Here is a 16,011-nt window from a genome sequence, read left to right as displayed (position 1 = left end):
GTTAGAGTGAGCGGGCAGACGATTCGTTATCAACTACGCAGATGGACCCACACGATTTACGTACCGTCACATACCTGCAAGAGCGGCAGTGCTGGACAAACGTCATTTTTCTGGGATGAATCAAGCTTTACTCTGGACTTCTTTCACATTCGCATAAGAGTTTGGTGTAGACGGAATGAGCATTTTCGGGTCGGCTCGGTGATAGTGTGAGGTGGGATAACCGTCATTAGCAGATCATCTTTACATGTTATTCACCGATGAGTCACAGGTCAGTACTACTACCGTGACAACATTCAGGATGGACATTGGTTTGTGTTTCAGAATCACAACGCAAGAGCACATGGTTCGTATTGTTACTCAGTAGCCTATCTCCAGCAGAAAAACATGATCACCTTGCCATATGCCCATGGAACAAGTCTGGGATATCCTTGGACGTCACCACCAAGGATCACCGATCACTCTTAACGACCTTGGCGCTGACCTGAAGAATGGGATGGAATGAACAACTCTCGCAGTCAATGTGGCTTTCCCATCCGTACGAGGTACCCATTCACAGCTAGGGACACATAGTCGTTGCACTAATTCATGTGGCCACCATGTGATCATTAGTGGGTTATTCTAAGTGCATATGTTTGTGCACTGTACACTAGGAGTTGTGACAACACTGAAAGAGTCTGGACACAAAATTGACTAAAAAAAAATGTGTTTTTTTACTCCCGGTCACAGGTGGGCTCGATCCCGGCACCTTAAGCACGCTGAATCACTATTCTGGCGCCTTAGACAGTTCGCCCAGTTCGCCCACCACGCCCCCATTGGAAGTTAGTGCAAATCTCAGTCAGAGGTCAATGTTACACTTAGTTAAATATTTGTCTCTTTATTTAGATATAGAAGATCAATAGTTGTGACCCCATTTTATTGAATATCCCCAACCTTTTTAATTAGTGTACTACGCTGTACACGTTGACCACACTTTGGACTGTTCATTGGCTACTTCATCAGACCTGGTGCAAGACGAGTAGTAAATCGTAAAGATGGGCTAAAAACACACATGGTGTAAACATAGACTTATGGCAACTTACGAGAACACAGACATATAATAAATACAAAATACTGCATATTGTGTTTATTTACGCTATCAATCGATTATCACAATCAAAGAAATAGAATAATGCAGAGTACGTGTGGATAGCATTGCTACGCCGTTCATGTGATATTTCCACCCCCTTACATAGACATTATTACAAACAAAACTGGTTGAAAAATAAAACAAATCTTGACAGATGTGTAAGACATCCTGTATTGCTAGATATTACAATAACAGATTTCAGCTGGACAAAATCCCCCCAAGCAATTCTGTTCGCACCATCTATTCATATGGTTTGTGTCAATCCAGCTCCGACAATCCTGCCTGATAAACTCCTCGCCTGGACATGTGCAGACGCACAGGTTAAAGGGACAAAGTCCCATCATGCACTGCGTGGCACAGTACCGGTCAAAGTTCTGCATGTTCGCCCATACCCCCTTTCCTCTGCAGATGGACTGTCCCGTGGCACACATAGGTCCTGGAATACCCTCCAGTTCACGCGGAAGCAGCTGTTGACCCCACATAGGGTAGTTCCTGTTCGTGGATTGGGTGTTGAAGGTTGAAGATCTTGGACCCTGAGTCATCATGTTGAAATTCGCTGGTCCGCCGTTTATTGCAGAGGCTTGCATGGCCATCATCCTCTGCTGATTCACCATCATGGGCTGTGGATGGGACTGCGTTTGGATTTGTACTTGAGCCCGAGTTTGAGCATTTGCTTGTGCTTGTAGCCGCTTCTGGACTTGTGATTGTAACATCGTCTGTGCTTGAGCTCGAGCTTGAGCTTGTGTCATTCCTGGTGGAACTACGACTTGGCCGTTCACCACTGCTATTTGATAAGGGTGGAACGTGTTGGCGACATTGGACGTTTGTGATGACATTGAAGCAAGGTAGTCCTGATGTGTCATCCAAGGTTGATTAGGATCCACTATTGTGTTGGACGGCACGAACCTAGGGTTACTGTTAGGTTTTACTCCAGACCTACTGATACTTTTTGGTGATGATGTCGTTGCCGAAGCATTGGCGTCTGGAGCTCTGGCTGCTGGATCTGCTTGTTGTGGAGGTCGCGACTCGGTGGGGACATCAGCAGCGTATAGACTCATGGTTAATGAAGGATCAGGAGTTGTAGCTAGATACTCACCAGGTGGCGCGTTGGGAGTCATGTCGTTTGTGATGTAGTAGAGTTCTGTCGGGTAGTAGTTTGTGACATATGGGACAAAGTTTGGGCCGAATGTGGAAACTAGAGGCGTATCTTGAATGATATATCCCTGAGTAATAGGCACTGCAGGTGGTATTTGAGTGGTTATTGTTGGTATTTGAGTTGTTGTTGTTTGAGCTGTTGTTGTTGTTGTTGTTGTCGGTATTTCAGTTGTCGGTATTTCAGTTGTCGGTCTTACAGTTGTTGGTATTTCAGTTGTAGTGGTGGTAGTTGTAGCGGTGGTAGTTGTAGCGGTGATGGTAGTTCTTTTTGTTCTTGAAGTCGAAAATGTACCAGTTGAAGTCGACAAAACCGTTGTTGAAATAGGTGTAGTTGTTGTAGTTGGTGAAGTAGTTGTAGTTGTAGTAATCGTAGTAGTTGTTGTCATTGTTGTACTGGAACTTGATGTTGTCGGGTAGGTTGTTATTGGTGTTTCTGTAGAAGGAACTTTTGGTTGTTCTTTGCGCGTTATTATAGGTATTATTGGCTTCGGAAGGTCGACAGGCACATGTGTTTGTATTGCACCGTTTTGGTTTGTTCTGGAAACAGTGGATATTGGAGGTGGTTGTTTGTGGGAAAATCTTAAGGAACTCGACTGACTTGATATGAGGACGGAAGGGGTTTTATCCCTGGAATTGTACATTCTGTAAGGATAGCTACCAAATCGGCTTGGAAAACTTTTCCCCGTGAAGGAGTTCACGTGTTTGGTAGGGTTTCCGGTCAGAGACTGCAGGGAGACTTTCATGAACTGTGAGGTGCCTTCATTTGCTTGGACATGTCCGAAAACATTGGGCACACTGCTTTGGGTATCGGTATTTCTTTCCAGTAACGAAGTAAAACTGACCCCCCTGGAAAGATTCGGATCTTCCTGTTGAGCTGTGACTTGTGCCTCTCTCACGCCAACGTCTGGCTCGGCCGGTTTCTTGAAGAATAGATCTGACGATGAGATGATCAGTGGTTGTGGCGGAGGAGGGGTGTCTGCCAAATACGTTATCAACGGTCCTTTGTCTGGGGGGATAGTAACAGCGGGTTTCTTCTCAGGCTCGAACCTCGACACCTTTCTCGAGGGCATTCCTATGTTCATGTTGTTGTAAGCTGCTGCAGTGATTTCTACAGGTGTTGGTGCCCCCAATCGCCCACCTGATTGACGTGAAAAGTCCTTGACCTTGACCACATTCGTTTTGACCTCTTGACCTCCAGGCACAATAGGTTGTACTGTTGTACTGGTGGCAACTGTAGGTGGCGGCACGGTTTCCTGAATAATCCCAGGCTTGGTCATCTCAAACAGGGGGTAGTCGTATCCAATAGCAACGTCAGCACAGTTGTGCCACTGCTCCTGTTTGCCACACCCCATACATTCGCGGCCGTCCTTGATGCCCATATGCTGACCTGAAACATGAGTACACATATAAACCAGCAGGTAGTTCGTGTGGAGATGGGCTATGGTAACTTGCATGTGTCAAGACATACTTTGATAACGTGTATGTGTCAAGACAGGTTATGGTAACGTGTATGTGTCAAGACAGGTTATGGTAACGTGTATGTGTCAAGACAGGTTATGGTAATATCCATGTGTGGAGATGAGTGAGTGAGTGAGTTTAGTTTTACGCCGCACTCAGCAAGATTCCAGCTATAAGGCGACGGTCTTTAAATAATTGAGTCTGGACCAGACAATCCTGTGATCAACAGCATGAGCATCGATCTACGCAATTGGGAACCGATGACATGTGTCAACCAAGTCAGCGAGCCTGACCACCCGATCCCGTTAGTCGCCACCTACGACAAACATGGGTTACCGAAAATCAATAATCTAACCCGGACCTTCACGGGTATGTGTGGAGATGGGCCATGGTTATATCCATGTGATGAGATGGGCCATGGTTATATCCATGTGATGAGATGGGCTATGGTAATATCCATGTGCGGAGATGGGCCATGGTAATATCCATGTGCGGAGATGGGCTATGGTTATATCCATGTGATGAGATGGGCCATGGTAATATCCATGTGCGGAGATGGGCCATGGTTATATCCATGTGATGAGATGGGCCATGGTTATATCCATGTGATGAGATGGGCTATGGTTATATCCATGTGATGAGATGGGCTATGGTAATATCCATGTGCGGAGATGGGCCATGGTTATATCCATGTGATGAGATGGGCCATGGTAATATCCATGTGCGGAGATGGGCCATGGTTATATCCATGTGATGAGATGGGCCATGGTTATATCCATGTGATGAGATGGGCCATGGTTATATCCATGTGATGAGATGGGCTATGGTAATATCCATGTGCGGAGATGGGCCATGGTAATATCCATGTGCGGAGATGGGCTATGGTAATACCCATGTGCGGAGATGGGCCATGGTTATATCCATGTGATGAGATGGGCCATGGTAATATCCATGTGCGGAGATGGGCCATGGTAATATCCATGTGCGGAGATGGGCTATGGTAATATCCATGTGCGGAGATGGGCCATGGTAATATCCATGTGCGGAGATGGGCTATGGTAATATCCATGTGCGGAGATGGGCTATGGTAATATCCATGTGCGGAGATGGGCTGTCGTAACGTGCATATATGGAGACAGGCTTTTGTAACGTCCATGTGTGAAGATTTGCAAGTGTCGAGACAGGCTGTGGTAACAAATATATGTATACATGCCAATGCAATGATAAAACAAACATCACTCTTCCTGTATTGTGAGTAATTCAAGAAGCATTATGACATTTTAATCGTTGTCATAACATCCAGATGTACGTATCGTGCTAATAAGAACATGAACCGTTTTATGACGAATGCATGTCCTAAGAAGCACGTTAAAAGCGTTCTCAATTTCCCCTTGAATCAAGCAACTAGACACAGAGATACTATACTGACAGTGACTTCCTGGTGGTCCTATGGTCATCGTCAATGGGGTACTGGACATGCAAGGAGCAGAGTATGTGGACTAACAATTGAAACTGACACGTAATAGACTGTGAGAGGGGGAACGAGGGGATCACATTAAACTCAAATCTTTACTTACAATACTCCCTCTCAACTACACCATCTATCTCTCGGCGTACAGAACTGAGACTGACGAGATTCCTCTGACCTCACCTATGTCAGCAAATTATGTGAACTTGTATGCCATGAATATCACATGGTCTTGTATAAGTCCCCTCAGTTTGACAATCATTAGTGGATAGGGGTGCTGGTGCTGGCGCTGTTTTTATGTTTGAATGGAGAAGCCAAACAACTGACCCCTCCCTTCAGAATATCAATAGTTGGACATTCACGGTAAACGACTGCCCAGTTTACGGCTGCACCCTCTTATGCTCCACTTCACAATAAGTCATATAGTAATTTGAAATTATGTCCTCCCCGCCTTACTAAATACCATTAGAGAATAGAGAGCGATTATTTTAGCATGAAATTCGGGAATGAATATACTTTTAAACATTGGCATATTTTGTAATGTTCAAGTATTATGTAACTGTTTCATTCACCCGAGACAACTTGTCTTAACATACCAGCCAGTCAGATCATGCCATCATATCTTGTCATAGCAGTGATGTATTTGCTTTTCGAAACAGATACATATGTTGATTTTATCACCGTCAAACCACCCACAAGTAGCGTTATATCAGTGACAATACAGGTTGACAGGGGTTCCACCTTGTACATAACGGCTGCGCGCTAGGTCACACAAACAAGTCATTAATGTGTCACGTCCGACAGGTTTATGGGTATCTCCAAACGCCAGTACTACATTCTCTCATTGCGGATTTCGAGAGGGAATGTAATCGCATCTATTACAATTACTACATTTCTGCAAACGTTTCTTCCGTTTCTCCATATCTGATGGAAAATGAATAAGGATGAATTACTCATTATAGGTATATAACTGTATATTATTTACTTTCTTAAGAAGCCTCGTATAAATTTAGTCAGTTCGTTCCTGATCCGTTCCACACGTCTCTTTTTAATACATATGTTCAGATATCAACGTGACATCGTTTCTACTACTACTACTACTACTACTACTACTACTACTACTACTACTACTACTGCTGCTGCTGCTGCTACTGCTACTACTACTGCTGCTGCTACTACTGCTACCACCACCACCTCAGATGAGGGTTTTGTGAAAATGTCTGTTGGGAGAAGACTTTCTTTCCTTTTTATCGAGGCTTTTACGACGACGTTCTACCTTATATGTCGTAATGTCGTAATGAAATGTCATTTCTCAAATATAGCGAATCGTATTTTATAGCCGAGTGAATGAGTGGGGTCGAACAATAGTTCTGTTATTTTGAGCCATGTCAACTTAGTGTGAGATAAAGCATCAGGGTGTGTCACGGTTTGGGGAATTGCGACAACTGGGCATAGGGTGTCCATGGATCCTGTACAGAACAGCGTCCCTTATATAGCTAGGAATACCAACTGACATGACGAGCGTCGCTCTGCGCAATATTGGGATACGGTGACGTGCTTTAACCAAGTCAGCAAGCCTGATCACCTGAGGTTGATCGCTTCTAACGACAAGCATGTGTTGCTGAAGACTAATTCTGACGTAGATGTTCACGCGTTGCTCATCTAATTAACCACTGGTTTGTAGAACCCAGGCTAGGTATTTACACGCTGTCACGGTGTTTTTTATTAGTCATAGTTAATATTTCACTGAATAGTTTATTCATAGCAATAAAACCAAATTTAGCTTTGTAAAATGGTCGAAGGTTTGTTGACCATGGCTGATATATATATTTAATGACGCCACTGCCCCGTTCTATAATGCTTTCTATTATAGTTTCAGCCAAAGAATCTGTCAGTTTAAAACCTTCGGATCAGCTTCATCATGACCACGAAACATGTCCACACAACATGTCCACACACTATGTCCACACAACATGTCCACACAATATGTCCACACACGTACTAACCTCCAACCCACCTCCACTGCAAGACACACTGGGTACAGGTCAGGTTGTCCGGGAGCTGACCAGTCAAGTTGACCATCACAAACGCCCCTTGTAGAGTGAGGGGGTACCGCACCACCGACCCCTCCACAACAAGAGGGTTTTCGTCCAGACACGACTGGTTCACGGCCAGCCTGGGGTTATTCCAAGGGCAGATCCGGAACTCAAAGTACCCCTTGTGGTTGGAGGTGATGTCAAGGACGAGGGGTATTTTTTGTCCCGTGCGGTACCGCCTCGTAATTGTTCCTGTGGCATAGATGCCATTCGGCTCATTCCTTTTCGGCCCCTGCCAAGGATCACCGCACACTCCGCACTTGCCATCTTGGAAGTGATGTTGATTCTGTGATCATACAACAGAACTGGTTTAGCTATTAGTTTCGTTCATATATACTATAAAGATATAAAATACATACATTTATTACTTCGGAAACAAGGTTTTATATTTAGATAATGATATTTCGATAATGTAGAATGCCAGTCGCCCCCAGAATCCTCCATATATACACACACAATCCTGATATCTTTGATAATCTCTGATTTTCTTCAAGAGGCATACAAAAGACCTTGTTGGTCCATGTCACGCATGCGCAGTGTCAGAAGATTATGACTCAAGTTTATGTACCGTGTTGTGACACGACAACCATTTGCATATCAGAAGGTCATGAACTCAAAGTCACGATAAGCAACTTTTATCTAACTTTACACGTCATATATAAGTACAGGCGTGATTCCAAATAAACCAAAAATGGGCTTCTCTTCTGAATAGGTTTCGTGTTTTTCGTAAAGGTCTTAATCTCACCTCAAATCCGCCACAATTAAGCCCGTTGTCGTCATAATTCCTCGGAGTGTTGAATCCAAACCGCCACATACTTGATCTCATGGGGGGGTTCGATCATCCTTCCGTGACTCGTCACCTCCACGGGAAGAAATAATACAAGAGTCAAGGAAACCACGAGCCCCCATAATCCCAGAAAGTTTCCTTCCATATTAAACTAAAGGAGGTACATCCAACGCTGACAGGGGATTTTCGCCTACCGGGGGTGTACGGTTTCTCACGAGAAGAGCCGTGACACTTTGATGGCAAGTTTCAACTGTCACACTAAAGTGGTTTTTTTTAAAAAAGGTTTAATTATAACAGACTGTGCACATTAAATGCCCTTCACTATATAAATACTTATCTGTGCATTCTATAAAATTACAGACCAGAGGAGTTGATATTTAAAGAATATATTCCCAACGAATGTGATTTTACCATTCTGGACCATGCATTGAAAACGGTTTAATGGCATCGGACCTCTGCACGTCGGAACTGTGGAATGTTTCTCTGCTAAAGCGTGAGTTCCGTATTATCCGTGTTTAGTTAAAGTATCAGTAGAACAATGACACTCAACACAATGTGTACGTCACACAGACACGATAGTGTCCTTGAAGGGACTATTTTCTATATGTCGTAACCTTAAAACGTTGAAAACAGTTATGAAAACGTTGGACTTTTGAATTGTTTGATACGTATATCCTTTCACGTTCTGGACTTTTGACATGATCTAGTTTGCTAAAATGAGTAAGAAAACTTTCAAGTCATCATAAGTGTTTTAGCTACGTCTAAGAAAATTATATGAAAGTTTACTGATCCTGATAACTTCTAAAGACATCCTTATCTGACATAGCTTAGCCTTATCTGGCTGTAAGCGCTGACGTTGCTGTGAGTCCACGGGTAAGCGTTGAAATGGCAGTCCAGTTAACCTGTGTATTTATAAACACACTGAGAATGTCGGTACAAGTTTGGGTTATTGCAGGAATAATTAACTGGGCCCATAGAATGACATGGAGTTAAAGTGCTGGAATACTAGAACTGTCAGCTCTTTGTTAAGTATCACTTAAAAGGATAATAACTAGAAACGTTCAGTACCTGGCTAGGTGAAAGATAAAGCCCTCAGACACATGTACCACAATTGTAATGCAAAAGTATTTATATTTATACTATAATTACGAAAACAGCTTCTGTTTTGAGCTTCGGCCATTGTGCATATTCCGCTGGAACTCACGTGACCCTTTCGCTCGTGACGTCATATGTGACTAAAGTCGGCCATATTGCCCGAGACCAGTCCCTACAGTAATACAAATCGTATTTTTTCAGTCGTTTTTGTAAATGGTACGATGATATATTGTGCCGCCTTGGGGGGCACGGCGTCATCGAACAATGGAAGGAGTGAAAAGACAGATTTCGGCATGAGAAATGTTCCGATCCTTTCGAGTCGAATGCATATGAAAGAGACCCATGTCGCCTTGTACACATGGGGTATGAAAATCCAAAAGCTAGGCTGAAGAAGGAAGCAGTACCCACGAGATTCAGTATCATACATCATTCCATGTTAGAACTTACTGCCCAGTGGTGTCAGGACACACGCAGATACACTGCTGCTGGCATTATTGCTTTTAATTTGGCAATCTACCCTTTCCTCAAGATCAACTTATTATCGTTATTTGATGCAAAGACGTAAAAATGCCAGAGGACTATATCCATAACAAAATCAAGTGTAGTGTGTCTGAAACTGTGTGGACGGGTACATATTGTGCTGTCTTCGAAGTACTTCCATTGCCAAAGGGATAGTGCAGATAGACCAGGTTGTGTAGGTCGTCTACAAACGTGTACAATTGTGTTATGCTGTCCCAATGAAGATCCAGGTTAGAATTGATCTTCAACCAGTGCTTGTCGTTAGAGGCGACTAAGGGTATGGGGCCGTCACGCCTGCTGATTTGGTTGACTCATTTCATCATAGGTCAGTTACGTAGATCGTTGATCATGATGTCAATCACTGGATTTTCTGGGACAGACTTGATCATATACTGACCGCCCACATATAGCTGGAATTTAGAGTGTCAAGTAAAACAACCAAACAGATTTGATTTAAATGAAATGAAACTACTTTCTGCGGTTCTGTAAATTCCATCATGTGACCTATGTGCGTTTATCTGTCAACGGGATCATTGCACCGGTACTTCCATCATGAGGGTCAAAGATCATAAGAGTCACGCCTTATTTCCCCATATCTTTGGCATGAAATGATGTCTCCTCCAGACATAACAAAGCGTACGGAGGAACACAAGGGCGTCTTGTCTAACCTGACAAACAGATAAGCTTATCGTTCCACGCCCATCAGATGGTTAGTAGTTCAAGTAAATAATTTGTTTTACTTCTCGATTTTAAATAGATTTTTTTCCTCCGGTAAAATAACCCCTCAAAATGTAGATCAAAGTTCAAATGAAACTTTTACAATTACTGGGGCCAAATGTATTCACTGTGTCCAATGTAAGGAATTGAAAAATAAAGTATACACTGAATAATTGAACGTCATAAATATATCACAAACCTATCAAACTGTTATTAAACTCACAGTGTTTACGACAACCCATCGGGCAAAAGCACAACTATGCTACCCGTATAACCACTTCTTGGCTATAGAACAACATCAAACATAGGTGTCATACCAAAAGACGTTAAAATATGGTACTTGTTGGTCCCTGCCTGGCGCTCGGCATTAATGGGTACAACAAGGACTGGTCGGCTCGGAGTCAGTATAATGTGTCTGAGTGGGGTATTCATGCTTCACTGCGGCATGGTATCTCAGTGGGCTATCACTATAAAACCAGCTTAAGTTTGGGCTAGTACAAGCAGCCGCACATACACATATACACGCATGCACGTCGTCATATGAGCGAAATATTCTCAAGCACGACGTTAAACCCAATTTCACCTCACCTCACCTCACCTTATGTCTCCGTAGATTGACGAAGTCACGCTCGAATGTCTATATTTCATTAACTAAATGGTGTGTCTTTGTAACCTCATCCCCTTTTGACAAAAAGAACACACAATGTCCATTTTCGGCAAAGTAACGCATGTGTATACACGCAATAACACGATAGAAAAGAGGGCATATAAGGGACCGTTCATAATTTATGACAGGGGGGTGATGATGATTTTTATGGAGAAGCATGTACAATGTGAATGACCCCCCCTAAAATGTATGTACAAAATAAGTACCCCCCTGCATGTCATGTACAAAATCAATTACCCCACCTCCCCTTCCCATAATTTCTAAGCATAAATTAAAAACATATACTCTCCCAAAAAAGAAACGCATACAGGAATTTCAACTGAATTTTTATGTTTATTTTGAAACATCTTGTAGGCTTTATGAGTCAATGAAATAGAGCGAAATTGCACACTCGGAATGCAGACTCATCCGTCTTTGGCACCAACTTGAGGAAAGTCAGTTTGAGTGTCACATGGAGACGTGTGGTGGCGCTGAAGTCAATACCTCGTGTGACCACCGTGGGCATCCAGAACTGCACGGCATCGCCTCGGCATCGAACGAATAAGTCTCAGAATCTTGTGTTGTCCACTCGCAGCCCACTCTGCCTGTAGTGCCTGTGCGAGTTGCTGAAGTGTCTGGGGCTGAGGGTTACGGCGTCGCACCCGTCTGTCCAGGGCATCCCACAGATGTTCGATCGGGTCCGGTGATCTTGAGGGCCAGGGGAGCACATTGATGTTGTGGTTCTGGAGGAAGTCTCTAGTGTGACGTGCTGTGTGGGGCCTGGCATTGTCCTGTTGAAACAACTCCCTCTGACGATCAATGATTGGAAGGAGGTGTGGGCGTAGGATTTCGTCACAGTAGCGTTGAGCTGTCAGGTTGCCCTGGATCATCACCAAATCACTTCTCCTACGGCAGGTCTCTCACACACACACACACACACACACACACACACACACACACACACACACACACACACACACACACACACACACACACACACACACACACACACACACACACACACACACACACACACACACACACATCATAACACTTCCCGCCTGAACGTTGGTGTCCACCTGGGGAACGCAACGTCGGCGATTCACTGTCGACGTCTGTACACCCGCATTCTTCCATCGCGTCGTTCCAATAGAAATCGTGATTCATCACTGGATTCTACGCCAAAGGTTCCAGGCCTAACGTTGGTCACCATTGAACTGATGTCGACGATGTTGTTGTCGAAGCACAGGGCCTAAGGTCTTCTGGCAACCAGCCTCTTTCAACCTGTTCCTGACGGTTTGTGCAGAAAGCCTCCTCAATCCGGGTATTTGTCGAGCGGTACTGGTCGCCGTAGCTGTTCGATGACGCAGGTGATGTAACCGGATGTAGCGATCCTGTGCCGCAGTGGTCGCTCGAGGTCGCCCACTACGAGGGGCATCTGCTACCGCATTCTGCCGGCGATATCTCTCCCAGAGCCGTGAAATGGTGCTTTGGTGAACATTCATGCGTCGGGCAACTGCACGTTGAGACTGGCCAGCTTCAAGCAAACCAATGGCGACATGACGGTTGGCTTCACTTAGACGTGGCATTTTGCGTTCGTCAACAATATTCCAAATACAGTTAATAATCGACAGACAGCGATCAACCTTTTATACCCATCATTGAGACTATCTGATCCCCAACTTTCACGTGCATTACATGTGAATTGTGTATTCTGTGACACTACACGCCCAAATTGGAAATCATGCTGATAAATACGGGTATTTTACGGATGGTGCGTTTTGTTGTGATGTTTCAAAACATAAACACCATAGGACTCATAAACAGAGCAAACCTTTTGTAAAATAAATCACGTTTTAATTCATTACTACATGAAATTGCTATTTTAATGATGCGTTTCTTTTTTGGGAGAGTATATTTTCATGTACAAAATTGCTGACTCACCCTAGTTCGTGTGTACAAAATTGCTGACCCCCCCCTAGCTCCCAAGACGAAAATAGGTGACAAACTCCTTAAATCATCATTTCCTCCTCTCCATAAATTATGAACGGTCCCTAACCTATTGTCCTGAGAGGCCAAATTGTGATGTTCTGCATTTTAGTCGTGTCAGAATTCGCTGGTTCGGGTCCGAAACATGCCCCGAATATGATGCTTTGCTTGTCATTCCCCTATCGGCGTTCGTCATTTTCTCCAGCAGATGGCATGAAGTTGCGTTATACCTCACTCACTAACAACTATATACAGCACGAGAATAAATTAAACAGAGGACATTGAAAGCCTCACTGATAAAAGTCCAGTTTCTTCCGACATGTTGGTTCAAAGGCCTCCTTTGTCCCCTTTCAATGGTATACATAGTATTGTTAACATCATGAGATCAGAGTCATGGACAAACAGTACCCTTGACAGATGGATCTGTCTTCAAGACTTAACGCCCTAATATTTGTCACCGTCTTTGCGGTGAAAGCTCCTCAGTGTACCGTCTATGGGAACAACACCCTTGCTCAGTCGTCGATAAACAACTTTGCAGCTGGTTTCAATATGTCTTCTTTGTTTTGTGACAGGTATAACTAGCTGGTTCAGGTTATATGTATTGGTATAACAAATTTATACCTTGCTCACTGGCAATACCTTTGGCACTATCACTGGCAAACACATGCGTAGAGTAAACGAGCTGGTGACGAAGTGGCAGCTAAAGGACCCCTGAGACAAAATTGCCATTTTCACATGTTAGTGCAGTTAGTAGGACCTTTAACAAGCAGGTGAAAACTGAGAAAAATCTTCTAAGCGATTTCTGTCTTTTGTCTTCAGTCGTGACCCATGATAATATACAAGTTAATGAAGTAAGTGATGCTTGTCTCGAAGCAGTAAATGTCACAATGTCCTAGTCCACGCCATGTTCTTTCGTTCATGCAGCAGTTCCTTCGGAAGTGATTGATCTGTTTCTTGATCAGCCCTCAGCCCTTCTCTGAGATCGCAAGGTGGACTGTCAATCGACGGATTATCACGAGAACAGCGAAGGATCCTGAACGTATTTTAAATATATGCTCTGTGGACATGATAAACACGGCAGTTCAGGTTTATTCTTAAATATACAAGTATATGTTTAGAGAGCCTAGCATCTAAACAAATAATAATTTTCATCTGCGACAGAAGGAGAGTTGCCCAGTCCACATACATGGCCATTTTTCTTTGCATGGTTCGACCGATAACAGATGGTAAACTATGTTTACAGGTTCTAACTTTTATGACTTGAACATAAATATCCTTCGTCAACAAAATGTCATCTTTCAAAGGTTGGCTTGTCTGTCCAATATTGATGGAATATAACCTTTAGAACTCTGACATTACTTCTCCAGTCTGGTCGACAGTCACCATTTTGTTTCGCATACCTTAGCAACCACCTATGTATTTTTATAGATACTAATTTTGTTAAAATAGGCTTCAGTTCGTGAATATCTAATACATTTTCAATCCAGTCTAATCAAGTATCGCTTACGTTCAACATGATGATAAAATATTTGTCCGAGTTTCCTATCTCACGCGTTTTGAGATTCGTGCTATGTGCAGAAGCTCCCCGCCAATTTGCCCATAAACTTTATAATTGGGCGTTAAAACTATTAATCCAGACACAAAGTTTAGAAATTGTAAATGAACAATTGTTTGTAGATTCTTGTATAACCATTGACGAGAAAATATACGGATGACCCTGCTTCTCTGACGAGGCAGTCAACACCATTTCTATGGATATTGTCAAACGTAACTGAATTCTCATACTTTTAAAACTCAATGGATAAATTTATTTTCAACTCTTGAGTTATTTGTTTCGTAGTGCAGTATTAATTGACTGGAAATTTCAACTGATTTTGTTGAAATCCTTTTTGGATAGTACACACCTGAAAACAACAAGCAATATCTTGATTTTTTAAATTCTTTAAATATTGAAGGGCATATTGATGATGTCTACACAAGTATCGTTATCTCCGGTCCAGTACGACCGGTTCATAAAAAAATCAAATGTGTCAATTTTGCACGTTTTATTAACCCTTGACATGCTATGCCAAGCAGCGACAATTCATCGAGTACTGATTCCGGTTCTAGTTCTGATTTCACACCATTTGTTTCTGTCTAACCCTTCTGCATATGTTTGTCTATGACACATGTCACATAAATTACCCATAAATACATCACAATGAGATAAAAACGTTACATTAATCCTTGACATGCTATGCCAAGCAGCGACAGTTCATCGAGTACTGATTCCGGTTCTAGTTCTGATTTCAAACCATTTGTTTGAGTCTAACCCTTCTGTACATGCTTGTCTATGGCACATGTCACATAAATTACCCATAAATACACCACGATGCGATAAAATCACCCATAAATACACCCCAACCACTAAATAATTGTGTAATATATCTGGTTCATTAAACTCATCTTTAAAATAGTTGCAGTGAAATACTACAACTCCTAAATGAAGATATGGTTCATTGTCAAATACTACTTTTCAAATTTTGACCCAGATAATTCACAGTTCTTCAGTGGGATGGACATATTTGGCACATGTTTCTTTAATTGCAAAGCCAGTACTTCCTCATTTGTCAAAACACTTTGTCAATGAAGGTCAACAGGAAAAGACCAACGTTAATATATGTATGAAGCAATACATGCATTTAAGTTTCTCGTAAACGTTATTTAATTGTTATTGAGAAGATTAAATCTTTTTTAAATATTCTTATCATTTCCATATTCAAAACATATTAAAAACGTGTAAAGCATTTTGACAATAGTCAGCATCATTGATACCATAACACTATGATGGGTTTTGTTGGGTTCTTTAGGCATGCTTTCTCAGAAGCGTTGCACAGGAGTAAAATACTACTAACAACACACGTGTTCCTGGCATTATGTTATATTGTTGTGTGTATTGGTTTAACATTAACGAGA

The 16,011-nt window shown here is 42.7% G+C and overlaps 1 protein-coding gene across 1 annotated transcript in view; it reads right to left on the bottom strand.

The window, feature by feature from the left end:
* Positions 1 to 1,108: 1,108 nt before the first annotated feature.
* Positions 1,109 to 16,011, bottom strand: part of LOC124255860 (mucin-5AC-like) — a 30,655-nt gene continuing 15,752 nt past the window's right edge. Inside the window, exons 5-6 of the mRNA XM_046689804.1 lie at positions 7,214 to 7,589; positions 1,109 to 3,668 (exon numbers count right to left, since the gene is read on the bottom strand). Of these exons, the coding sequence (XP_046545760.1) occupies positions 1,303 to 3,668; positions 7,214 to 7,589 (2,742 nt within the window). The 3' untranslated portion in view covers positions 1,109 to 1,302. The remainder of the gene's footprint in view (positions 3,669 to 7,213; positions 7,590 to 16,011) is intronic.

This window comes from Haliotis rubra, unplaced genomic scaffold, assembly GCF_003918875.1.
Source record: "Haliotis rubra isolate DU_JTF1 unplaced genomic scaffold, ASM391887v1 Scf61, whole genome shotgun sequence".
Taxonomy (NCBI): Eukaryota; Metazoa; Mollusca; class Gastropoda; order Lepetellida; family Haliotidae; genus Haliotis; species Haliotis rubra.
Note: the sequence above shows the minus strand (reverse complement) of the source record. Positions and strands in the feature narration are given on the sequence as shown.